The sequence below is a fragment of the Mastigoproctus giganteus genome, chromosome 1 (genome assembly GCF_048544385.1).
Source record: "Mastigoproctus giganteus isolate SK-2022 chromosome 1, ASM4854438v1, whole genome shotgun sequence".
In the NCBI taxonomy this organism is placed as follows: Eukaryota; Metazoa; Arthropoda; class Arachnida; order Uropygi; family Thelyphonidae; genus Mastigoproctus; species Mastigoproctus giganteus.
Genome location: NC_143575.1, coordinates 230,121,401 through 230,147,653, shown reverse-complemented (window position 1 = coordinate 230,147,653; position 26,253 = coordinate 230,121,401). Strand labels below are relative to the sequence as shown.

The following is a 26,253-nucleotide window of genomic DNA, read 5'->3' as shown; positions in this document are numbered from 1 at the left end:
ACTTCAGTGAAGGTGCAGTGGAGCTGGTTGGAGGAAGTCTTACACAAAAGACCAGGGACATCAATACATACTGATCACAAGCTTAATGTATCAGGGTCAATGGTAACATGTTACATTGCCATCTGAAGATGAAACCATACAAGTTACAGCTTACAGAAGCTGCTGATTGAAGACAAAACAAAGAGGATGGGAATTTGTTGGTAAATTTCTCCGTGATTACAGTTTGCAATAATGCCGTCACCTACTTTAACATACACATTTTCTGATTGGTGAATAAAAACTCAATGGTATCTACTATCATTTGGAAGTGGTTTCAGATTTGTATCATGTACCTATTTATGCAATAACATTTTAGTTTTGCAAAGGAGGTTTGTGGATACCCTGTACATTCAATATTCTTGTATATTTGATAAAATGCTATGATTCTTGACATCAGTTTCATAACTGCTTTAACAATAGTGGTATCTGGCTTTTTGATTAAGGGACGATGACAATATTCCCATGCCGTCACATATCACTTTCATTCAGCAGAGATAAATGGTCGTTGCTACATCAGTTTCTTTTTGCACCCAGATTTTCCCTTTGAATACTAGTCAAAATTATCCTAAGCAAATCAACTGCATGCTAATTTTGTAAGAAATTAAATTCCTTGCTGTTTGCAGCAGGGCTGTATGCAGAAAAAAGGGTCCTATAGTGGACCCTTTTTTAAGACTAGTGGTGTCTGCTTTAGAGAGGTTTCACTGTATTAGAATTAAATGACTAGACTAATAATTTTTTTAATAAGCATACCTAACTTATGCATCCAAATGTGTGTTTTCCCCATCAAAGTAATCATTTTGAGAAGCTACACTTATTTCAATGAAGTTAGCATTTCCAAAAGATTTTTGGAAATGCTCTTGGAACTGACTTCAGAGTCCATGTCACATTCTTTTGAATAACTTCAATGATGAAAAAATCTGAGTTTTGAAAGCAGCCAAGTCATTTAGAATCAAGTCAAGTAAAAAAAAAAAAAAAAAAAAGTGATCAAAATGGGTAATTCTGAATAAACCACATTTGAACATCCATTCAGCATTTTTACCATTCTTGTGGGTGATTCAGCAACTCCTTTGTTGTTCAATTACCTATTTTCTTTAAAGATTTGTCTAGTTAAAAACTATTGGTCCTGATATTATTTCAATACAATTTATTCATCAGATATCAAGTGCACAATTTGCAGATTTGTTTGGTCAATCATTTTTATGCTAACACTACACATGCAAATTAAACTATTGAACGTTTTTGAATTCATCACAATTTTAAGTACAAGACTGATTGTTGAGCAGACCATGAAAGTGGAAACATGACATGTCACTACTATGATGACTACCCCCACCCTTCTGCTTTCATAAGGCAAATGAAATTCAGTTTCATGTTTTAAGTTTATATGAGAGTTTACTGCAAGAAAAGAGAACAGTAAAAGAAAAAAAATGAAGTGAGTACTAAGCAGAATAAAGTTAAACATTTTAATTTTCCCAATATACAAAAAAATATCATTCTTATATATACATATAGAATTCAACTGCAAATGCGAAAGGATTTTACCACTAAGTATTTCTGAAACATACATTTTTCCTTTCTATTAAATGTGCATTACAACATAGGTTTTTTGCAAGCAAATTATCTTTTATGATATGTTCATCTCTTGGTTGATGGCTTTCTGCCAAACAAAACAGTGAAAACTTAGTCAATTATAATGTACAAACCATATAAAATTACAAACACAAACTGCTTACTAAATAATATTAGGCTTAAAGAATATGAAAATATTCTAAGTACATTATTCATAACAGAAATACAAGTTGTAATGAACAGCAATATGTAAGCAGACTCATTTAAGGCACACATTTAAGGTCACTTGTTATCAAAGATGAGAAGACAACATACATATTTTATATGACAATATACATCTAATAAGAATATCTTCTTATAATTTTTCTTTAAAAATGAGCTGATATACAAGTTTTACACATATATATATATATATATATATATATCTCCTTCAATCAAGTTTCACAAAAAGTTCTTTAATTTAATCCTTAATTACTTAAAGTGTCTATGGCTACAGACCAGATGCATTAAAATAACTTTGTTTCAGATTTTGAAAACTTGCTGAATTCTTATATCACCTGTGTTAGCATCTTATTCTTTAAATATTTGAAACAGCACACTAACAAAAAAAAAAAAAAAAAAAAGAATCTTCATTACACTCGCTGAATTAATAAAACAGGGGGGTCAGGGAAGGTGAGGAGACCTCCCAAAATAAACATTTTTTTTTTTTACACCCGTTTATTTTCATGTTGTAATGCACAAAACATGGTTTTAAACAAGGTCTTTTCAAAATTGAATTTTCTGACTGCATTTCATTTACAATTTTGAAACTAGAATAAAGGTGGAGAGCTGGTAGGGCAAAATTGGAAGGGAGGTGGCTGTACAAAAAAGTTTAGAATCATTGTCTAAGGTAAGGTGTTTCATGACCCAACTACTCAACAGGATGAAAAGAGAAGCTAAGCTACATTTAAATGCCAAGATAAGCAAGAAAGTTTCAGTTAATTATTTTGAGTTTAACTATTGCTGACAAAATATTTTAGCTTTCCAATCATCCCATAAAGATTATTAGATTAGAAAGTCTTGTTTGAACCTAAGCCAAATTTTACATTGTGTTTTTTGTATCTAATTAAACAACCTTTGTAAGAAAAGTATTAGAATACTAAAAAGTGAAAGTGGATGAGTGAAAATAACTAACTGTAACTGCCATTGAGAAATCAATTTTGTATGTTTCATCCTATTTCATTATTGATGACTATGTTGAATCCTAAAATGATAACAAAAATAACTGTTTATCATTTAAAAGGAAGGAAATTAGCACACTACTCTGCTGGCTTTTCCTTTTTTATTTATTAATTTTTTTAAAAAATGTTAGGTGGGTACCCGTCATCTTTTATATAGGAGAAAAATCATTAAGATTTACTCTTTAATCTGTTTATTCCCTTTATGCATCCTGATGATACCATAAGGAGCTTAAACAACTAAACTTTGCATGGTCTCCTCTTTTGTCTAAGGGAAGGTTGAGAGTTACATTTCAATCTAAAATTTTGATCCAGAGATACTTTATTTAGTAATAAAGTAGCTTCCACCATGTATTGGCATAATTATCAGTCATCATTAATCCCATGCTGGATCATTACAGCATGGGATTAATGATGACTGATAATTATGTTTTCACTGATAATATTTTCTCTTAAGAAAATATTATCAGTGATGTTTTCTCTTAAGTTTTCACTGATAATATTTAAAAATGATAAATTTTTCCAAGTTTTTTTTTTTTTTAAACTCAAAAATAATTTATGAATCATTCAAAACATTCACAAAAGAATGTTATCGAAATGATTTAAAAAGTAATCTGATTCTGGGTTTCAAACACATTTTAATTAGTACTTAAAAATCCCATTGTTGGATCCACCCACATAGTAAATGTATTAAAACCCACAAAATAATTTTTTTTTTTAAAACAAATATTTAAATCAAATTTTTAACATCAAAAACTTTAAAGCAAAAAATAAGAAAAAAAAAAATCTTTTTAGAACACAATAGTTAACAGTCTGGTGGCAAAATTTAAAACTTCACTGTAATTGCTTAAGGCAACTGATGTATCAGTGCTACATTTAACAACAAAAAAAATAAAAATAAAAAAACAAATAAAAAAAAAAAACAAAAACAAAACCCAAATACAAGACAGCGGATATGCTATATCTAAGCATATGATACTTTACTTTTTTTCTTTCTTTTTGGACAACTGCTGTTGTGAAAGCTCATGTCAAAACACAAACAGTAAGGTACAAAACTGTTTTTGCACATTGTTCTGTGTTGAATATGCAATAAGTAAATAAAAGTTTAACCTGCTTTATCTAATTAAGCAGGTGAAACTAACTTATTATCATTGGATCCTGGTTATTAGTAAAGCAGATTAGTATAGATTTTGGAGGTAGAATGGGCTGTAAATTTAGTTAATGTGTGCATTTTTCAGATTCAACTATTTCATATAATGATGGACATTCCTTGAGAATGGTCCTTTGGAAAAAATTCTCAGCTTACATTGTTGGATATACTAGAATATATTTTATATACTAGAATATATTATTAATTTTTTATTTTCTAGTGTTTGATATGTTACTTCTTCCTCTATGTATTAGTCTAATCATTAGTCAGCCTACCATCACATTCTTTTGTATTCTATACTAAAAAATAAACTTGTTTTTTTTTTTTTTTTTTTGGCTTTTTAAAAAAATTCACTAATGTTAACAGAATAAAATTGGCCTGAACTGACTGAGAAGCAATTTATAAAAACATTACAGTAAAAACATACCCAGTGGTATTCCTATTAAATTATAATTTTTTTAACATGCAGCTGTGAAGAGACCAGATCATTCAAAATTTTTGATATAAAAATGTTTTTGAAAACTTGCATTCTATTATTTTACCCAGATTGTTTTCTATTGTTTTTCATTTATCAGGATAAAAAACTTCATCAATTTTTACATCATGTTCATCTGTGGGAATACTGGGAACTATCTGTTCATGAAATGCAAGGGCAACTGTGCATGGAGATCTCAAAGAACTCTTCTGACATCTTTTTAGGTAGTGATCATAATAGCCCTTTCCATTTCCAATGCGGTAACCATCTTTTGTAAAACCAATTCCTGGGACTATAATCATATCTAATCCTCCTAAAGTAAATAATAATAATAATAAAAGTATTAAATAACTACATAAATTTATATTAAGGAACTCTTTAGACATAAAAATAAAGTGACATATTGACAAATATGATTAGTTTAGAACAGTGGCATTCATTCAAAAATGCAAGGGCCAATTACTATACAGGAAATTTTTGACTATGCTATAAGTCATATCATAGAGCAAATACTGTAGTGTTGAGGAATATGATTCTCTCTCTCTCTCATTTGCTGATTGTTTTGAAACAATCAGCAACCTAAGCAGTGTTCCAAGTGTGCATTAGTAGGACAGATTCATGTTCTTTATGAAATTTCTTTGCATAATAAACATGCACACCCTAAGCAATGGAATTCAATTTATACAGCATAATAGAGAAGGCGCTGTTCCTCTACAAAATTCCAAAATTTAATTCCTTTCCGTATTTTAACTTTCCTTTGGAATATATCTTCAGTGCCATGTCTTTCCAGAAGCCAATCTTTCCATTTTTAAGTATCTCATTTAATGGCCAAAAACACTTAATTCTAACACTTCTGTTGTTGAAGTTATCACTGGATTTTCAGTAAGTTAAAAAAGGATTACAAAACTCATTAAAGGGCAGGAACCCACAATCCATTTTTATTTATTTTCCTGCAGTAAAATCAACAGTTCATTCTTCTGAATTGCCTTGGAAAGGAGTTTGGAAAGTAAGTCCTTAATTGACACCCAGTGTATGTGCTAAGTTTCACTTTAAATGTTATTTCCTAATCATAATTATGGTTTTCAGCAATTTTTATCATTAAAATATGTATTTACTAGCTACAGCCCATGAAATGTTTCATGTTTTGCTACTTTGTTAGTTTAATTACACCCTTAATCTCTTTATGTCCTTAAATAATGTTATTCACTCAGAAAATCAATGGATAAAGCAAGTCAGATATAGAAATATTTCTCTCTCCTTTCTGTAATGCTGTTGTAGTGAAAATAAATACTAGGGGAACATTCACAAGCAACTAAAGAACATCTACAAAAGCTGTACAATTGACGGCAGCACATCAGATGCTAAACAAGTGACAGTGTCAAAAGGACAAGCTCTGCAATTTCAGCTCTCTGCATTTGCTGTGACATCTGTCACTCCAACAATGCTGTCAAAGTGTTAATGAAATTATTCATAAGGATTGGTGCATCACAAGCTGGCACCCAAGCTACCAATCAGCAAACGAAGCATCATCATCAAAATAATCCAAGCCTCGGGATAGTCAAAGGTATGTGCAAAGTGGGTCCCATGAAACTTTTCACAAAAATACAGAACTCTGCACAAAGACAGTTTTTCAGGTTTGTTGGTGCATTATGAAGTTGGCCAGAAACCTTATTCTGAATTCTTAGAGATGAATCTTGGATTCAACATTTTCAGGACAGACAGAAAGGCTGTACCTGGTGGCATCTGTAGCCGAGTGGTCAGGAGAAGGAGTGAAGTAGCACACGCTCTGAGTAGACCGGTGTTCAAACCCCTGACTGCTAAATACAGTTGATCTGCCAACCCGCACTGGACCAGTGTGGCAGATTATGGTCTATTTCCCTCAACATGAATCACTGAAGAGGCTTTCATCCTGCAGTGGATTGATAATGGCTGATGTGCCTTTTTTTTTTTACCTTTAAGGTGACACCACCTTACCTCTCCACAAATGAAGTTTAGGTGACTGTCTCAGCTGGAAAAATCATGATTACTGTGAAGGGATGATTTTAGTGATGTCATGCTAAGAGGCAAAAAGGCAAGCTGCAGCCACTATCAGTTCACTTCAGGATGGAAGCATCCTCAATGATTCATGTTGAAGGAAATGGACCATAATCTGCCACACTGGTCCAGTGCAGTTGGCAGATCGACTGTATTTAGCAGTCAGGGGGGTTGAACCCCAATTTACTCAAAGAGAGTGTGCTACTGCACTCCCACTCCTGACCACTCAGCTATGGAGGCCTTGCTAAGAGGGCAGACCATCAAATGGGAACCTATACCAAAACACTGCAAAAATTCAACACGTGTTTCTGATAAGTTCAAAATCACGGAAGATCTTGCAGAATATTTGTATTTGTGTGAGGATGTGCATTTCAAACACAAGAATGCCCATCCTCACACAAGTTTGAGAACTCTGGAAGCAATGTGACAACTTCATTGTACTGTGCTGTTCCAACTACCAATATAACAGATTTTGCTCCTTCTAGCTTCTTATCTGTTGTACTGAAGGATAGACAGTTTGAGGAGCATTATGAAGTGAAGTAAGATGTAGCTATGTGCTCGGGAGAAGGACTGGTATCAGCAAGGAAATATGTTCTTGCTAGTGTAAGGCCACAGAAGTGGGCAGTAAGTGTAAAAATAGAATTTGTAGAAAATAACATCTCATTATATTATTTGTAATTCTAATAACAGATTGAAAACACTGCACTCCATTAAAATTTTTATAGATATAAAATGATTGGGTTTATTGGAACTAAAATGGAAAGAAAACTTTACAAAAAGATATTCCAATAACTCAACCGTTTATAGAACAATTTTTAAAACTTTTTGAAATCCCTATGGATATCATTGTCAAGTCTAGAGGAATGAAAGAGTACAGTGATTGTAAGAATCGGTTACACCAGGTCACTTTTCTTTAATTAATGAAATTATGTGAATTAGATGAAAACACTAGTCATAAAAAAACTTTTTTTTTAAATTAATTATATAATAATTATGCAGTTATCACTGTAAAGTGCAGAAGAAGGAATAAATTGATTTAATGACTATCAATTTATTCCTTTTTCAGACTCAATAATGACAGTTGCATAATTATAATTAAAAAAAAAAAAAAAAACAGTGCAGCATTTTTTCACAACTACGGTTCTCACACAATTTCTTTAATTAAAAAAGTGTGACATCTTACATAACTATAGTTCTTACAATCACTTTATACTTTCCTTTCTCTAAACTTGACTATGAGGATTTAAAAACTATCAAAATTGATCTTAAGAGATTAATTTTTGTCTATAAAAAATTTACATGGAGTAAAGCATTTTTAATCTGTTATTTGAATAATTTCTCATGTCTTTCTCCCAAGAAATTATTTGTTGCATTTTTTCACAACTACGGTTCTCACACAATTTCTTTAATTAAAAAAGTGTGACATCTTACATAACTATAGTTCTTACAATCACTTTATACTTTCCTTTCTCTAAACTTGACTATGAGGATTTAAAAACTATCAAAATTGATCTTAAGAGATTAATTTTTGTCTATAAAAAATTTACATGGAGTAAAGCATTTTTAATCTGTTATTTGAATAATTTCTCATGTCTTTCTCCCAAGAAATTATTTGTATGTTTCACATTTCTGAATAAATTTAGGATAAGAGAAAAAAAAAGTGGTGCATTACTTTCTGGCAATTACCTTACTTTTTAAAATTTATTTTTTTGCACCACCTGTGAACAATAAATGAGCATTACTAGTTTGGACGATGGATCTTCAACATTTCAGCTTCTTGAAGCACATCATCTGATCCATGAGCTTTTTCCATAACTGTAATTCTTGCATAGTTTAGATTATGTCAGGTTACTCATACACTAACTTTTTTAAATATTTTTCTGTTAGAGGAATTAGGATTAGAGGCTCATTTTACTAGATAATAAAGTGAGCATCTCATCCTTAAATCCTGGCTAACCCCCCAACTACAAGTTGGTCCCTTGGCTGCCCCTCCACTTCTGATTGAACACACAACTTGATATTCCCAAAAGTGATGGGATAAAGCTTTACTGCATGCAATAGCAACGGTGGAACTGATGATTACGATGATCAGATGTTAAACAGTAAAGCATAGCAAGAAGGGGTGCTATGTTTCTGCGATACTGCATTAATTTGCAGTATCGCAGAAACAGAGCACAAAGCTGCCATCACCCTGTCATTCAATAACATAATTTATATTAGGTATAGACAACCTACAGTGAGCAATCATCTAGTTTTGAATGCAAAAATTAAATAATAATAATAATAAAAAAAATCCCCACTTGAGAAATTTTGCTGCAAAATTACAGTGAAAAATTGTAGCAAAAAAAAAAAAAGTGACAAAGCTCTGTAACAGATGTTAATTTTTTAAATCAGTTTGCTTGCTACTATAAGAATTGTGCTAGATATTGAGACATGCAAATTTCTCATTAAATACACTTTATTATAACAAAGCCAAGAATTTTACTTCAAACTTTTACTACCTATTACTGTCTCTAACTTTATTTGTAATTTCACTACTGTGTTTCTAAAAGCAATTGGAGGAAATTTATTATTATTATTATTTTTTTTTTTTATGAGAACCCCAAGCAAGAGAGGTACCAAGTACCATGCATGGGTGAAGGTTGAGAAGATGAAAGAAGATACTTGTTGACATTAGACTTGAATTTCTGTAGATTATAATTTTCAAGAAATACATATGAAGGGAAATCTGGTTGCAGTGCATGTTTGAACTGGTTTGGAAGAGAGAGAGAGAGAGAGAGAACAGGAATTATACAAGACAATTCACAAGAACAGTGCCCATGGAAGTATCTATAGAGAAGGCATGCAGCACAAACAGAATGTCTATGAGACTGAGAGCAGAGACTCTGTTAGAGATAAGTCATTAATTAACCTAACTGCTCTCTTTAAAATGGAATCTAGAAGTCTGAGAGAGGTTTCGGGGACACTGTTCAAGATGTGGGGACAATTAAGGGCACAAAAGGTGATAAAGTTGTACACGTTGACACTAATGATATTAAGAGTAGGAGACCGGCAGAATTACTTAACAAGTACAGGTCACTGTTGAAAAAAAAGTCGTGAATTAGGGTTGAAAGTGAAAGTGTCTGCAATTCTGCCCAGACACGATAGGAGAGAGTATATGATGAGAGCCTTGTCGATCAATTCGGCCCTGGAAAGATTGTGCAAGGCTCAAGGCGTAGAATTTTTTTCAGCCTGGTCAGTACTTGTTAACAGGAGAGACTGCTTCAACAGGGATGGGATACACTTAAATAGAAGGGGTGCAAGAATATTTGCTGATGCTATCGAGGCAGTGTTAAGTGGGTCGGAAAACTGCTAGCTTAGGGGGATACAAGGACTAATAGATTAACAGTAGCCATTGGTAGAGGTGAAAGTGATTCTTGCACTGTTTCTATTGGAATGAGCAGAAGCCTGGAAAACAAGATGCAGGATATTTCAGAGACTGCTGGGAGTCATTGCAGTACAAGTAAACACATCGGTTGTGTTAGGGTAGCTAAGAATAGGAACAGGTGCATGTATACTTGCGTGTACACCAATACTAGGAGTTTGGTAAATAAATTTGATAAATTTGAGGTATTGCTCCAAGCATCAAAGACGGATACGGATATTGTTGGGATATCAGAGACATGGTGTCACACAGATATAAGGAATGCAGAACTGGAATTTGGAGAGTACGTCTACAGAAAGGATAGACAGGATAGGAAGGGAGGAGAGGTTATGCTATTAGTTAAGAAACACAAAATCCAAGGAAGTGAAGCCAGTCGACATCGCTGGACAGTGCAGTGTCGAGTCAGTTTGGTGTGACATAAGCATTGGGAGATCAAAATTGAGAGCAGGAGTGTGCTATAGGCCTAATGAAGACTCTGATGAGTATAATAAGAAACTGTACAGGAAAATAGAGTGGGTCAGTAAATCAGAGTCTTATAATGGGGGATATTAATTTCCCAGATATTGACTGGAATTTGTGGGTTGGTCACTCACACACTAGCAAGGCTTTTGTGGATTTATTGAATGATTGTTTTCTACATCAGCATGTTAGGGAGGCAACTAGAAGGAGTAATACTCTTGGTTTGATTATCAGTAGTGATTCTTCATGCATTAAGAATCTGGAGATAAAGGAACCACTAGGTGGCAGTGATCACAGTGTGAAGTGGGATTTACTCAAAGAGGTAACTACCATCAGGGGTAAAGGGAAGGGTTATTGCTTTCGTAAAGGCAACTACGATGGTCTGAGACAGTATTTAAATTCTATACAGTGGGACCAACTGATGATGTTACCAACAGCAAATTCAAAATGGGAAGCATTCAAAGAATTTATGTTGGAAGCTACTAGGCTTTACATACCAACTAAGAAATACTGTTCAAGGTTTAGGCCATATTGCTCCGGGGACATGCGGTGGTCATTTTCTGACCTTTTTCACATCCTCCGTATTTGGGTATTTGGTATTTGGGATGCGAATCCTCCGCATCCTCCGTATTTGGTGGTCACGAGCCCGTGACCACCAAATACGGAGGATGCGTATTTGGTGGTCTAATCAAGAAGCGTGTGCTACATACTGCTGCTCCTGTCCACCTGGCTACGGAGGTGCCGTGGTGGGGGCAGTGTTATGGTGTGGGAAATGTTTTGTTTGTTATTTGGTTTTTAGGAGCATTAGCAACTAAGGCCATATTGCTCCGGGACATGCGGTGGTCATTCCCTGACCTTTCCGCATCCTCCATATTTGGTGGTGATGGGCTCAAATCCCAAGAAGTGTGTGCTACGCACTGCTGCTTCTTCCCACCTGGAGGCGCGGGGAATGTTTTATTGGCACACCTTGGGTCCATTGATACCCATAGATTCATGTCTGAATGCCACATCGTACCTAAACATCGTTGCTGATCAAGTGGCTGAGTCAGATGGTTACTTCCAGCAGGATAATGCACCGGTTCACAAAGCCCGAATCACTATGGAATGGTTCCAGGAACATGACAATGACTTTTCTTTGCTGCAGCGGCCCGCTCAGTCTGCAGATCTGAATCCTATTGAACATCTTTGGGATAAGCTGGAAAGGGCTGTTCGCTGCAGGCCTACACCTCTGTTGAATCTCAAGGAACTGCGTGACACACTCGTGTCTGCACGGTACTGCATTCCTGCACAACATTTTTGACATCTTGTTCAACCCATGCCTAGATGAATTCAGGCTGTTTTGAAGGCTGAAGGAGGCTCAACACACTATTAGATAGGTGTACCTAATAAAGTGGCAGCACAGTGTATGGCAGGACAGTTTTAGAAGGATTGAAATCAACTAAGTTATCTTTACCCTACTGGAGAAGTTCACCATTCAAGGAATTGGTAGTGGATATTCAAGAAGTTCAAGCTTGAGCAAGTTTGAGCAGGGCAAGGGTCATCAAACTGGAAGATGGAATGCAATGTGCTATCGTCAGCCAAACTATGGAGAGGATTTCTGGTCAATGGAAGGTCATTAATATACAAGAGGAAAAGAGTGGGAGAAAGAACCGAACGTTGGAGAACACCAGCATTAGTGGAGAAGTTAGAAGACAGAGAGCCATCTACCATTACAAGCAGTGAGCGGTCAAAGATAAAACTGGACACCCAATTACAAAAAACAGTTGACAAACCATAAGATGGAAGTTATTTATAGGACCTTTATGGGTCCTCTAAATAACTTCCATCAAAATATGATCAAAAGCTTTTGAAATGTCAAGAGTAACTGCTTAAGTTTCATCAAACTTTTTCCATTTAATTGTCCATAGATGGGAAACAAAAGCCAGAATATCACAAGCAAATCAACACTGACAGAAGTCATACTGGTGAAGATTGATCTGATGGAAGGTTTCTAGATAGTTTGAGTTGGCAGTTAATTGGTTTCTCCATTACTTTAAAAAGACTAGAAGTAGGTGTAATGGTACAATAATGGATGGGAGAGATTTATCACCCTTTTTAGGAACTAACTGGATATGAGCAAATGTCAAAGCAGAAAAGAACACACCTTTGGAATAAGAAAGTGAAAAAAGGCAACAGGGGCACAGGTTTTGAGAACATGAGAAGAAATACTACCAGGACCTGGAGCTTTCATAGTATCAAGACTGTTCAAAATCCTTCTCACATCCTTTTCACAGAAGACCACAGGAGGCATTGCATGGAGTGTACTGGGAATGGTAGCAGGTTGTTTACCAAGATTATCAATACACGACGTTATAAGAAAAGTAGGATGTGCTTTATTTTTGGCTGAAGTGGCAATAGAACCACCTGATTTTGACAGAAGTGAGCAAAAGTTGCAGCCAACAGCTTTGTCAAGAGATCAGAATGGTCAACTACCATTTGGACAAGAAGCAAGTTTTCTACTCTTAGCCTGTTTGAAATCTAGTTTGGACTAATTAATAACTGCTTTACAATTGTTGCGCCTTTGGTGTAGGCAGAAAAGAACCAGGAGATTTGGATACATGCCAATTGTGATATATGACATTCTTATCTTGAACAGCCTTAGCACATTTATTGGAAAACCAAGGTTTATATTAAGTATGAGATTTTAAGGTGGAGTGTGAAATAAAGGATTTCATCCCTACAAGAATAATTTTGCTGACACAATCTGAGAAACTGTTGACATCAGAAGATCTGACTAAGAAAAAAAAGAAAGAAAAGAAATCTTGCATTCTTGTAATTTAAAACAACATGTGATTGAGAATGGCCAAGAAAGAAAGGTGCTGTTGGAGAAGACACCATCACCAAGTTATAATCTGAGGTACCTAGAGGACCACTAACCTTGACTCTGTACTTAGAAGAGTTGTTTGTGAGAAAAAGATCAAGTGTGTTGGCTATGCGGTTAGAATTTTCTGGTATTCTGGTAGGTAAATAAACAATCTGTGTGAGGTCACTAGTAATTGCAAAAACCTCAGCTTCTCGATCAGCTGGGTCCGTGTGACTAGAAAACAGAAGTCAGATGGAGTTGTGAACATTAAAAATTAGCAAGGAAAATTACCTCTGTTGGGAAAGTTTTAAAGAGAGGAAGTGAAAGAGCTCCAACTGATTAGTGGAGTTGAGGGAACAGCAGAGGCAACATAGAATAGACAGAACATGGTAAAGAGGTTTTAAGTCAAAGATCAAAAAGAGGACATTTCAAATTACTCAGAGTGGACAACTGAGATGGCAGTGATTGAATCAACTGATAACTGGATTCTGTCAGAAAGAGTATACGGGGTTTGGCAGACTGAGTGGAAATGGACATCATTTAGAGCACATATATCTGTGAAATGAATGAGGAAGTGTTTGGGAGGTTAAGTCTTTTTGCAGATAAGTTCTGTTCGATTAGTTTTAAATGATGTATTCAGTATTAAGAACAGGTGGGGGGAGAGACATGCTGTATGAAGTAATGAAATTCTGTCTTACCCATGGCAAGAATGTAACACAATGGTAAAATACAATTATACAACTCATTACTGGCTATGCAGAGATGCTACAACACAGGTGACATCAGAGGGAACTACCTAGACAATAACACTTACCCAGAGAGACCAAAAAATGAAAATGTGACTGAAGTCTTGCCTGATCATTCTGACTTTTTCCAAGGAAAATGCCAATTATCAAAAGTTATAAATAAATAAATTTTCTGTTTATACTCCGGCACGACAACCAAGTCAGTAGAGTTTACAATAAATCGTCAATACAAATATTTATCGTATTTAGTAGTCACGGGCTTGAACATCATATGAGAAATACTCAAACTATAGATGTATTTAATTTCTGAAGAGTCTTAGTTCACCCATAGCACATTATGCTTAGCTAAGACATAAACATAGACCAAATATTGCTCATATTTAGATTCCCATTTATACTGCTTAATACAAGCTTTTGAAAGTAATATTTTGATATTGCTCTTCTAATTCTATCTGACAAGGGAAAAAAAAATTAAAATAAGAAATATCTAGTATATACACATTATAAGCTTCAAATTAAAGAAATTTGAAAATTTTGCATTTTTTAGCATTCAGTTTTCAGATTATTTCAATAGCTGCACTGAAGTATAATCCCACAACTGACTGCTAAAATGAAACATTATGATCACCACAAGCAATCACTTAGGTTATGATATTTTACAGAAATAACTGCTGCAACTACACAGGGTGTATCATAATGTGCAACCCACTTCAGGATGGATTTAGGACCTAAAAACAATAAAAAAAAAAGTTCACATAAACATAGGTCTGATTTCACATTGTTTCTGAGTTACAGCGAATTTTTGTGCTCCAGCAACTTTCTGCTTACGTTTACAAGAAATTTTCAAAATGAATACCATTTGCCCGAATACAAGCCTGCAAAAACCTCATCATAGAACTACTCACTGGCTCAAAAGTTCCAGATGTGCATCAGATTTGCTGGCAACCTTGTTCCAGATGTTGGCAGAGCATTTCGATGTTATCAATTGGTATGGAATGAACAGTAGCTTTAAGATGGCCCCCAGAAGTAAAAATCAAGTGGATTCAGTTCCAGGGAGCACGAAGGACAGACAATGGGTCCTGCATAACCTGTTTATGAGGGCATTGCTCCTCTGAAATGTTTCTAATGACAGCAATAAATTGAGGTGTCATAAAATCGTGTATAAACCACATGAGACAAATGACATCAAGCCTAACTTCTTCCAACAACTTGTTAAATGTTCTCATCATTTAAGTTACATCTCATATTGTGAAGGTATTCACAATATGAGATGTAACTTAAACGATGCTGCTATTGCAAATTTGCTAATTTATATTTAGCTGTGTATAAATGATGCAATTGCACTAAAATACACACTGTCATTATGTTTATATTACTTTATTTTAAAAGTACCTGTAATAAAAAAAAATTAATGAGAAAAGCATATAAAGGTTGGACTATAAAATTAAGTCTGCATAATCACTTAGGTTAAAAAAAAACCATAAATTATGAGAGAGGAAACAATTTACTGAAAAGTGTTATAAATAATACAGGACACAGGTTAATATTACTGCAGGTAACTAACTGACTTATTTTGCAAAATTCACGAGTATTGGTAGTTAAAACTTAAAATCACAATTACACACAGTTTTAACAGTTTGTACTTTGTACAGTTTTAACAGTTACCTGATGAAAATGCATCTTCTCTTATATCACCATCTGCTGGTTGCTTAATATTCCACTTTGTAGAGGGAAGTTTGAGGAAATCATCCATTGAAGAAAGTTTAACCATATCCATGTGAGGTTTATCTGAGCTATAAATAAAAATATCAACTTAAAATTGTTTGAAAAAAAAAATTTATACTATAAATTTATCATTATCACTATGATTACTTCCTCCATAGGTTAATAAACCCAGAGAAATAATATATAAATGAGTACAAGTGATTCATTTTTAACTCTCATTACTCCAAGATGTTTTCGAACATGACTTAAATTAAATGACTTACCTTTCTTTACTACCACATGAAGGGATATTTTTTGTAACCATTCACAGCCTTCACCCAGTTAATTTCATCAAATAGAAAACAAAGAAAATCAACATGTATCATCCAATAGTTAACTTGTACACAAAGTTACGATTTCACCAAATCTACTCTTTTAAAATTTTAGTCTTGATCCACCCATAAGGGAGGAAAAGTTGGCTTAATGAAAGTAATGCTTATTGAAATACAACATATTCTTGCTACAATATTCAATAGGTTATATGGGCAAATGAGAAGATTGTTTGTTTGTTTGTTATTTGGTTTTTAGGAGCATTAGCAACTAAGGCCATATTGCTCCGAGATATGCGGTGGTCATTCCCTGACCTTTCAGCATCCTCCGTTTTTGGTGGTGATGGGCTCGAACTCCGGTCTAATCAAGAAGCGTGTGCTACGCACTGCTGCTCCTTCCCACCTGGCTATGGAGGTGCCGCAAATGAGAAGAATGAGGCAGATTTCTCATCCAAGGTGCTTGTTTCTAGTCCTGAAGACTAGACTAAAAGAGTCACAATCAGTCTCTAGGCAAAGTGTAATTTTTCACCCCACAAAAGTTGATACAGAGACTGTGTGTATTTATCTGAAAAACATAGGTCTCAGGTACAGGTGTTTAGGAAGGCATGAATGAATGAATGAATTTTGAATGACTGACTTCGGACAGAAATTTATTAAGTAGCGAATGCTGCTCCTTAATGTATAACATGTTGAATATTAGCAACAAGCTAAATACAGTTCTGTGCAAAGATGCAGGATAAAGCACGGAGATGACTATATAAGAAAATTAAATATCAATACTAAAATGAACTAAATAAAATAAACATGAGAGAAGGGAAGATTACTATACAGAGTACAATTGGAAAATGAGACTGATGCTAGTAAAAAAATAATGATCCCACATACAAATAAACTAACTTTGGTTTAGTTTACTCATCACAACTCGATGAACAGTGTCAACATTATCAAAATAATGGCCTTTCAGTGATGCCTTGAGCTTTGGGAACAAAAAAGTTGCACAGGGCTAAGTCTGGTGAATAAGGTGGGTGTGGCAGTATGCACTTTTTTGCTAGCCAAAAACTCCTAAACAATGAGAGCCTTGTAGTTTGGTGCATTTTCATGTGAGAGGAACCAATTGCTGTCTTCTCCGTACCGAGGCCACACGGATTCCTTCAACAAATGTTTCAAAACATCCAGAGAGTAGGCAGCAGTAACACTTTGGCCATTGGGCGCGAAATCTTTGTGCACAATTCCCTTGCTATCATAGAAAGTGATGAGCATGGTTTTGACATTTTGTAATGAACTTTTGGCTTGGGAGAGTTTGCCGACTTCCACTTCGCACATTGTCACTTTGTTGTGGTGTCGTACTGAAAATAACAATCGAATTCAGGAAGTTTGGTTTGCTTTTGGGTTTGCCTTGATGGGTTCTCTGCAGTGTTTAACTCGCACCTGTCATTAACGAATGTGGAACAAACCTCACACAGACTTCCATTTTTTTCAAATCCTGGGTTATTATTTGTTGAATGGTTTCCTAATTAATGCATAATCTTCTGAAATCACTCAGAGCATTGAATGTCAGTCATTGGTAATGATTTCCTGAAACTTTTCAATCCACTCTGGCATTTGAACCATTTTTGCGGGTCCCAGACATTTGTCATCTTCCAGTGATTCTCTTCTGTGGGCGAAACGTTTATGCCACTTGAACACACGTGCACAAGACAAACAGTTCTCTCCATACACTCGCTTCATCATCTGAAATGTTTCCGCCACACTTGTCTGGTTGAACATAAAACTTGATGTTTGCTCTTTGTTCCATTGTACCTCCACAATAGAGATCCAGGAAAGAAGTGCAGTTCAGCTCACACTACATTCTGCAACAGTGTGAATTTCTACTAACCTTGACTGCAGTGCTCATTTTCCAATTGTTACACTTTGTACATTATGGTCTGAAACAATGGTCTTTGGCAAAGGATGCAAAGAAAAACAGTAAAGACTTCTTTACTTATGTAAACTCTAAAAGGAAGGGGGTGAATCAGATTGGTGATTCTGCTCAGGTAGCGGACAAACTGAATGAGTATTTTGCATCTACATTCATGAGGAATTCTGTAGGCAAGTGGAGAACAGAAGCTTATCAAACTTTAACTGGGAGTTAAATGATTTTGTAATAACTGAGAGCAAAGTAGAGGAGAAATTGTTGAAGTTAAACATAAGAAAGGTGCCTGGGTGGATAGGATCTATCCAGTTATATTGAAGGAGGCAGCAAAGGAAGTAAGCAGGTGCTTAGCCATGATTATGAGGCTATCCTTGGACTCAGGGAGAGATCCTGACAGACTGGAGATGTGCAAATGTATGTCTCTTATTCACAAAGAGGGGATCAAAAGGTAACATGAGCAATTACAAACTCGTTAGTTTAACATTTGTTCAGGGGAAAATAATGGAGTCACTGGTTAAAGAAGCATTACATGATCATGCAGAAAAGACAGCAGTAATAATTGAGACACAGCATGAGTTTGTTAAGGGCAAGTCTTGTCTGACCAATTTGATTGGATACTATAATGTGGTCACAAAGGAACTGAAAAAAAAAAAAAAAAAAATATATATATATATATAAAATAAATAAATAATTTTGATATCATATACAGCCACTCTCTGACTAATGTAAGAATTGCATTCCGTGGAACGGTACATAAGTCAGGATTTCCCTAAATGCTTAGGCAGCACTCAACTATGCACGTGAATTTGATTGAAGCAAAAAAGAAATGTTCGACAAACATGTAAATAGAATTATTTATTAAATTTTTTTATCTCACGCGCAGGAAAAATAACAAAAATGTACAAAATTACAAAAATTCAAAATTATAAAATTACAAAAAGAGAGAAGAAATGTCACAAAATTTCTCTGCAGCTGCAGAATTGGCACTGGCAACTTCACCGCATACTTTAATGTTTTGGAAATCAGCACAATGCGTGAACCTATTAAACCACCCACTGCTTGCAATGAACTTGGCTTGGGGTTTGCCGTACATATCCTTAATATCGTCATAAAGATTTCTTGCTTTTGCTTGAATGGCCATTGGACTCAGGGGGTACTTGCTTCTGAATCTGATTTTCCATCCATATTATTAAAAGCTTTTCCATCTTCGATATAGCACCTGAACACTGTTTTGTGATCACTGCTGATCTTAAATGCGTTGATCCTTTAACATGTTCTTTTATACGTGCACTGTCCCTTAAAATAGTATTCACTGCTGAAGCAACGAGATCCAATTATAATAGACTGCACTAACAGTAAAGTCCAATAAACCGGAAAGTGCAAATTGTTTTTATTGTTTTATGGTAGTGACCTCCAGAAACATGTTTTAGAAAAAATTCAACAAAGCTGTTCAACATTGATTCTTATAAACGGAACATATGATAACGTGAAAGTGTAGTGCAATTTCCATTATAAAAATGACCTTTTAGAGGGATAAATAGCTTAGTTATATAGCAAAAATTTCAACTTCCAATGCATGAAAAATGCATGAAGTGCATATAAATTATCAAGCGACTCAGAAGCCTATGGCAGATATAAGCTAGTCTGAAATCAGGTCACAAAGGAGGTTAGGCAGGCGAAGGCAGATTACGAGAAATCCTTGGCAAAGGATGCTAAGAAAAACAGCAAGGATTTCTTTACTTATATAAACTCTAAAAGGAAGGGGATGAATCTGATTGGTCCGCTTGACATCGATGGTTCGACTGTTGATGATCCTGATCAGATAGCAAACAAACTGAATGAGTATTCTGCATCTACATTCACACATGAGGAATTATTAAGGTTTGAAAATGGCAGAAGGTTATCAAATTGTAGCAGGATACTTAATGATTTTGTAATACCTGAGAGCAAAGTGGAGGAGATATTGTTGAAGTTAAACACAAGAAAAGCACCTGGGGTGGATGGGATCTATCCAGTTATATTAAAGGAGGCGGCAAAGCTACTAAGCAAACCCTTAGCCATAATTATGAGAGCATCCTTGGACTCAGGGAAGGTTCCCACAGACTGGAGATGTGCAAATGTATCCCCAATTCACAAAGGGGGTTCGAAGGGTGACACGAGTAATTACAGACCAGTTAGTTTAACTTCTGTTTGCGGTAAAATAATGGAGTCGCTGGTTAAAGTTGCATTGCAGGATCATCAAGACAAGACTGCAGCAATAATTCAGACACAGCATGGGTTTGTTAAGGGAAAGTCTTATCTGACAAATTTGATAGGATATTATGATGTGGTTACAAAGGAACTGGATGCAAAAAATAATTTTGATATTATATATTTGGATTTCAGGAAACCTTTTGACACTGTTGCGCATGAAAGACTATTGTACAAATTGGAGCAGAATGGTATTAAGGGTAAGTTGCTACAATGGATAAAAGGATGGTTAAGTGGGAGAAGACAGAGGGTGGTAATCAATGGGTGCTGCTCTTCGTGGACTAATGTTATTAGTGGAGTCCCACAGGGTTCAGTGTTGGGTCCACTGTTGTTTTGTATATTGATCAATGATATTGATGAAGGTATATCAGGCTTAATGTCGAAGTTTGCAGATGATACAAAGGTTGGCAGGGTTGTTAATGACAGTAATGGCAGGGTGCTACTGCAACAGGATCTAGATAATTTGGGCAGATGGGCTAAGAAGTGGCAACTGAAGTTTAAACCTTGACAAATGCAAAATACTGCATATGGGTAGAAGTAACCCCAGAGAAACGTATCAACTGTGTGGTACTACACTTAAGGTGGTAGAAAATGAAAAAGACATGAGAGTAATTGTGCAGGCAGATATGAAGTTTTCTGAGCAATGCAGACAGGCTGCCAGGGCAGGTCATTGGGTTTTTTCAGTGATATATAGGAATTTTGCTAGCAGGAAAAAGGAGGTGATTATCCCTCTGTATAAGGCAATGGTCAGGCCACGCCTTGAGTACTGCGTACAGGTCTGGAGGCCTCATTTTAGGAAGGATGTAGACTTACATGAGCGTGTACACAGAGAAGGGCAACAAGATTGGTGAGGGGAATGAAGGGATCCTCTTACCAAGAGAGGCTTAAGTACTGCAAATTGCAGTGGCTGGAGACTAGGCACCTGCACGGTGATCTGATTGAGGTGTATAAGGCCTTGAATGGGTTGAGCACGCTGAATTCTGATGGGATCCTTCCACTTGTTCGGAAATTTGCCTTTAGCCAGAGGGTGGTTAATTGCTGGAACAAACTTCCATCTGTCGTTGTGGAAGTTGATAGGTTGAATAAATTTAAGGAGGAACTGGACAGGCATTTGGAGGGAATGGTGTGATTTTTTTTTTTTTTTTTTTTTCGCTGATGCTGCATAAGCTCATACACATGCTTTCTTGCATCACATGCCACTACTACTACTACTACTACTACCACCACTTCTGTTGCACATGAAAGACTACTGTACAAATTGGAGCAGTATGGAATTAAGAGCAAGTTGTTGCTATGGATAAAGGGATGGTTGAGTGGGAGAAGACAGAGTGGTAATCAATGGACAGTGCTCTTCATGGACTCATGTTATTAGTGGTGTGCCCCAGGGGTCCATGTTGTTCCCATTGTTGTTTTCTGTATTTATCAATGATATTTATTAAGGTATATCAGGCTTAATATCCATGTGTGCAGACAATATGATGGTTGGTAGGGTTGTTAATGAGAGTAAGCTACTGCAATAGGATATGAAAAAGTTGAGCAGATGGGCTGAGAGGTAGTAGCTAAAGTTTAACATAGACAAATGCAAAGTACTACATATGGGTAGCAGTAACCCCAGAGTAACATACCAACTATGCAGTACTGCACTCAGGGTAGTGGAGGATGAAAAAGGCCTGGGGGTAATTATGTAGTCAGATATGAAGTTCTCTGAGCAGTGCAGACAGTTTGCAAGAATAACTCATGGGGTCTTGTAAATGATATATAGGAATTTTACTAGCAGGGATAAGGAGGTGATTATTCCCTTGTATAAGGCAATGGTCAGGCCACACCTTAAATACTGCATATAGATCTGCCTGGAGGCCTCATTTTAGGAAAAACGTAGAGCTGGAACAAGTACAGAGAAGGACCAGATTAGTGAATGGGACAAAAGGTTGCTGCTACCAAGAAAGGCTTAAGTTTTGAAAATTGCAGTGTCTGGAGACCAAGTGCCTGCAAGGTGATCTGATTGAGGTGTATAAGGCCTTGAATGGTTTGAGCAAGATCAATGTTGATGGGATTGTTCCTTTTGCCCAGATTTGGCACCTGAGGGGGCATAAACTCAAATTGAGGAAGGACAGTTGTAGAATAGATATGAGGAAATTTGCCTTTAGCCAGCAGGTGGTTGATTGCTGGAACAAACTTCCATCTATCCCTGTGGAAGTTGACAGCTTAAATAAATTCAAGGATGAACCAGAGAAACTTTTGGATTGAATGGATGGGTGAAAAGGGAAGGTTTTTCTTTTTTTTGGTTGATATTATATAAGCTTGCTTTCTTGTATCAATTTTCCTACTAATGCTAATGCAACAACAGATGTGACCTCCAGAAATGTTCTTTAGAAAAATATCACAAAGGCATTCCAAATTGATTCTTATAACCAAATATATGATAACGATGAAAGTGTAGCCCATTTTAATGATTTGAATTCATTTTTTAAAATTTGATTCTATAAAGGCTGATTCTACTAACCAGTGATCATGTTAATCAGCGACTACTTATTTCACGATGATGGGTTTACAATTGTCTCCGACTGGATCATGTGGTCCTTCCTATCAGTCAATAGCAGCGTTTGTAAATGTGTTGGCTGTGTGTGCTGTGCTTTAATTGATATATAAGTTTTAATAAATTTTTTTTTTATCAATATGTATAATTATAAAAATCACCTTTAAGAGAGATAAATAGTTCAGTTATATAGCAAAAATTTCAACTTCCAAGGTACTGGAACCAATTACCAAAGAACAATGTGTTATTGGGTTCACATTATGATATTTTCATGATAGCATGGTGTCTCTGGAACGGATTAATATCATAAAGTGGGGGTCCACTGTGTAGAGATAGTACCTAAAAAAATACACCAAGCTTCTGGTAAGGGTTTAAAGGCAGGAACCACTTGGTTAGATCTGCAAAAGGATGCTCATATTAGGAAACACTGTGAATATGTGAGCTATGTAGAGCTTGGCAACCAGGCACCTCAGAGGGGACCAGATTGAGGTCTATAAGGCTCTCAGAGAGTAAAGTAAAATGAATGAAGGCAAAATTTTTGCTCTTACAAATGATTCTAGAACTAGGAGTAACAGACAAATTCAAATTACAGAGAAAGAGGTTTAAAGTGGATCACAGGTCTTTTAGCCAGATGAATTGTTAATTACTGGAATAAACTTATTCTTGGGTTGCTGAAGCTGACAGCTTGTAAAATTATTATTTACATGGGTTGTTTATTTTCTTTTTTATTATTGTTTTATTGTTTATTTTTTATTATTACAGGCAGTTCCCATTTTATGAGTTTTCGCATTACGCATTCCTGGTTTTATGAGTTTTCGCATTACGCATTCCTGGTTTTATGAGTTCTTTTATCAAGTATCATGTATCAACAAAATCAAAAATATGAACATTAATTGCAATAAATAAATGCTAAACATTCATAAATATGGCATTAAAAACCCTATGTGTAACTATATACATAGGCCACAAACTACAGACCAGTTAGTTTAACTTCTGTTCCGGGTAAAATAATGAAGTCGCTGGTTAAAGATGCATTGCAGGATCATCTAGACAAGACTGCAGCAATAATTCAAACACAGCATGGGTTTGTTAAGGGAAAGTCTTGTCTGACAAATTTGATTGGTTATTATGATGTGGTCACAAAGGAACTGGATGCAAAAAATAATTTTGATATCATATACTTGGATTTCAGGAAAGCTTTTGACACTGTTGCGCATGGAAGACTACTGTACAAATTGGAGCAGAATGGTATTAAGGGTAAGTTGCTACAATGGATAAAAGGATGGTTAAGTGGGAGAAGACAGAGGGTAGTAATCAATGGGTGCTGCTCTTTGTGGACGAATGTTATTAGTGGAGTCCCACAGGGTTCGGTGTTGGGTCCTCTGTTGTTTTGTGTATTTATCAATGATATTGATGAAGGTATATCAGGCTTAATGTCCAAGTTTGCAGATGACACAAAGGTTGGCAGGGTTGTTAATGACAGTAATGGCAGTGTGCTACTGCAACAGGATCTAGATAATTTGGGCAGATGGGTTAAGAAGTGGCAACTGAATTTCAACCTTGACAAATGCAAAGTACTGCATATGGGTAGACGTAACCCCAGAGAAACGTACCAACTGTGTGGTACTACACTTAAGGTGGTAGAAAATGAAAAAGACCTGGGAGTAATTGTGCAGTCAGATATGAAGTTTTCTGAGCAGTGCAGACAGGCTGCTAGGGCGGGTCATGGGGTTTTGTCAATGATATATAGGAATTTTGCTAGCAGGGAAAAGGAGGTGATTGTCCCTCTGTATAAGGCAATGGTCAGGCCACGCCTTGAGTACTGCGTACAGGTCTGGAGGCCTCATTTTAGGAAGGATGTAGAGTTGCTTGAGCGTGTACAGAGAAGAGCAACACGATTGGTGAGGGGAATGAAGGGATTCTCTTACCAAGAGAGGCTTAAGTTCTGCAAATTGCAGTGGCTGGAGACTAGGCACTTGCGCGGTGTTCTGATTGAGGTCTATAAGGCCTTGAATGGGTTGAGCACGCTGAATTCTGATGGGATCCTTCCACTTGTTCAGATTACCAACCTACGGGGACATAAGTTCAAATTAAGAAAGGACAGATGTAGAATAGATGTGCGGAAATTTGCCTTTAGCCAGCGGTGGTTAATTGCTGGAACAAACTTCCATCTGTCGTTGTAGAAGTTGATAGGTTAAATAAATTTAAGGAGGAACTGGACAGGCATTTGGAGGGAATGGTGTGTTTTTTTTTTTTGGCTGATGCTGCATAAGCTCCTACACTTGCTTTCTTGCATCATGTGCCACTACTACTACTACTACTACTACTACTACTTGCATAACAAAGCAGTTATCATGCTGACGTTGCAAAGAGTGGTTTTTCGCTGTTTTTTTGTTAAAATAATCTTTTTTAAAATCTAATGTTAAAATAATTTTTTGCCATCAAATACGACACTACTTTTGCTGCCAATGCTGCAAAAGTGGTGTCGTATTTGATGGCAAAAAATTTCAGGGCATCGTTTCAACAGATAAGGAGTAAGGTTCAACTCTTAAAGAATTTCATATTTTAGATGCAATCAAAATAATAAAATGAGTATGGGACAAAATTATAAAGAACATGAAAGGTGTTTGGAATAAATTCTATCCTCAGTTTATTGATAATTCTGAAGGATTTCAAAAACCAGCAGAGATAGTATAAAATGAAAGAGAAGCAGTCATTAATATTGCTAACCAATCGAAGCTTGAGGTTTCTACAAGTGACGTCACTGATCTGCTTCAAGAATGCAATGGACAGCTTGCAAATGATGACTTCACTGAAATGGCAAAATGTGAAGAAGCTGAGGAAGAAGAAGATTTAACAGCTGAAACTCCTATTCATTCCTTCATTCTCAAAGGGATTGATAAAGTCAACGCAGAAAAAAAAAAAAAACAAAAACAACTGAGATTTGAGCCTCAAGATTCACATTTCGAGTGCACTAGAAAAGTTGCTTATGCATGCAATCATGAAATTTATAAAGAAAAGAGAAGAGTGTCTTTGAAACAAATGACTCTAGAAGCATTTCTGAAGAAAATAGCAACTCCTTGTGCTTCCAACAATGAGTGCAAGCCAACTACTGTTGAGTCATCTACAAGTGAAGAACCATCAACAAGTGTGAATTTAGTCGATGATAATGAAGAATAAACATTCTTGAACATTTGTGTGACAAGTAATTTCTTTATTATTATAATTTGCTTGATTTTAAAGGTTATGTTTTCATTTTTCTTTGGATAAATAAATCATTGTTTAAGATAAAGTATTGTTTTGCTGAATTTCATTTAATATTACTATGGTGAAATTTCATTGTTGAGAACGTAACCCGTTTTTAACATTATGTCTACGGGACATAAATTCCCGCTTTAGAAGTGTGCACCAGGAATGAATTAACTAATAAAGTTGGGAACTACCTGCATTTTATATAATTTTTTGGCTGGTGCAGCAAAGCCTAAGGCTTTATCGTACTATGTGGCTAATACTAATTTTGAAGTTTTTAGACAGGGAAGGAATGCACAGGGTTTATATCTCAGATGA

The 26,253-nt window shown here is 35.7% G+C and overlaps 1 protein-coding gene across 1 annotated transcript in view; it reads right to left on the bottom strand.

The window, feature by feature from the left end:
• Positions 1-4,337: 4,337 nt before the first annotated feature.
• The window catches only part of LOC150091581 (5-formyltetrahydrofolate cyclo-ligase-like), a 41,414-nt gene continuing 19,498 nt past the window's right edge, over positions 4,338-26,253 (bottom strand). The window contains exons 4-5 of the mRNA XM_090384651.1: positions 15,621-15,748; positions 4,338-4,763 (exon numbers count right to left, since the gene is read on the bottom strand). Of these exons, the coding sequence (XP_090240777.1) occupies positions 4,540-4,763; positions 15,621-15,748 (352 nt within the window). The 3' untranslated portion in view covers positions 4,338-4,539. The remainder of the gene's footprint in view (positions 4,764-15,620; positions 15,749-26,253) is intronic.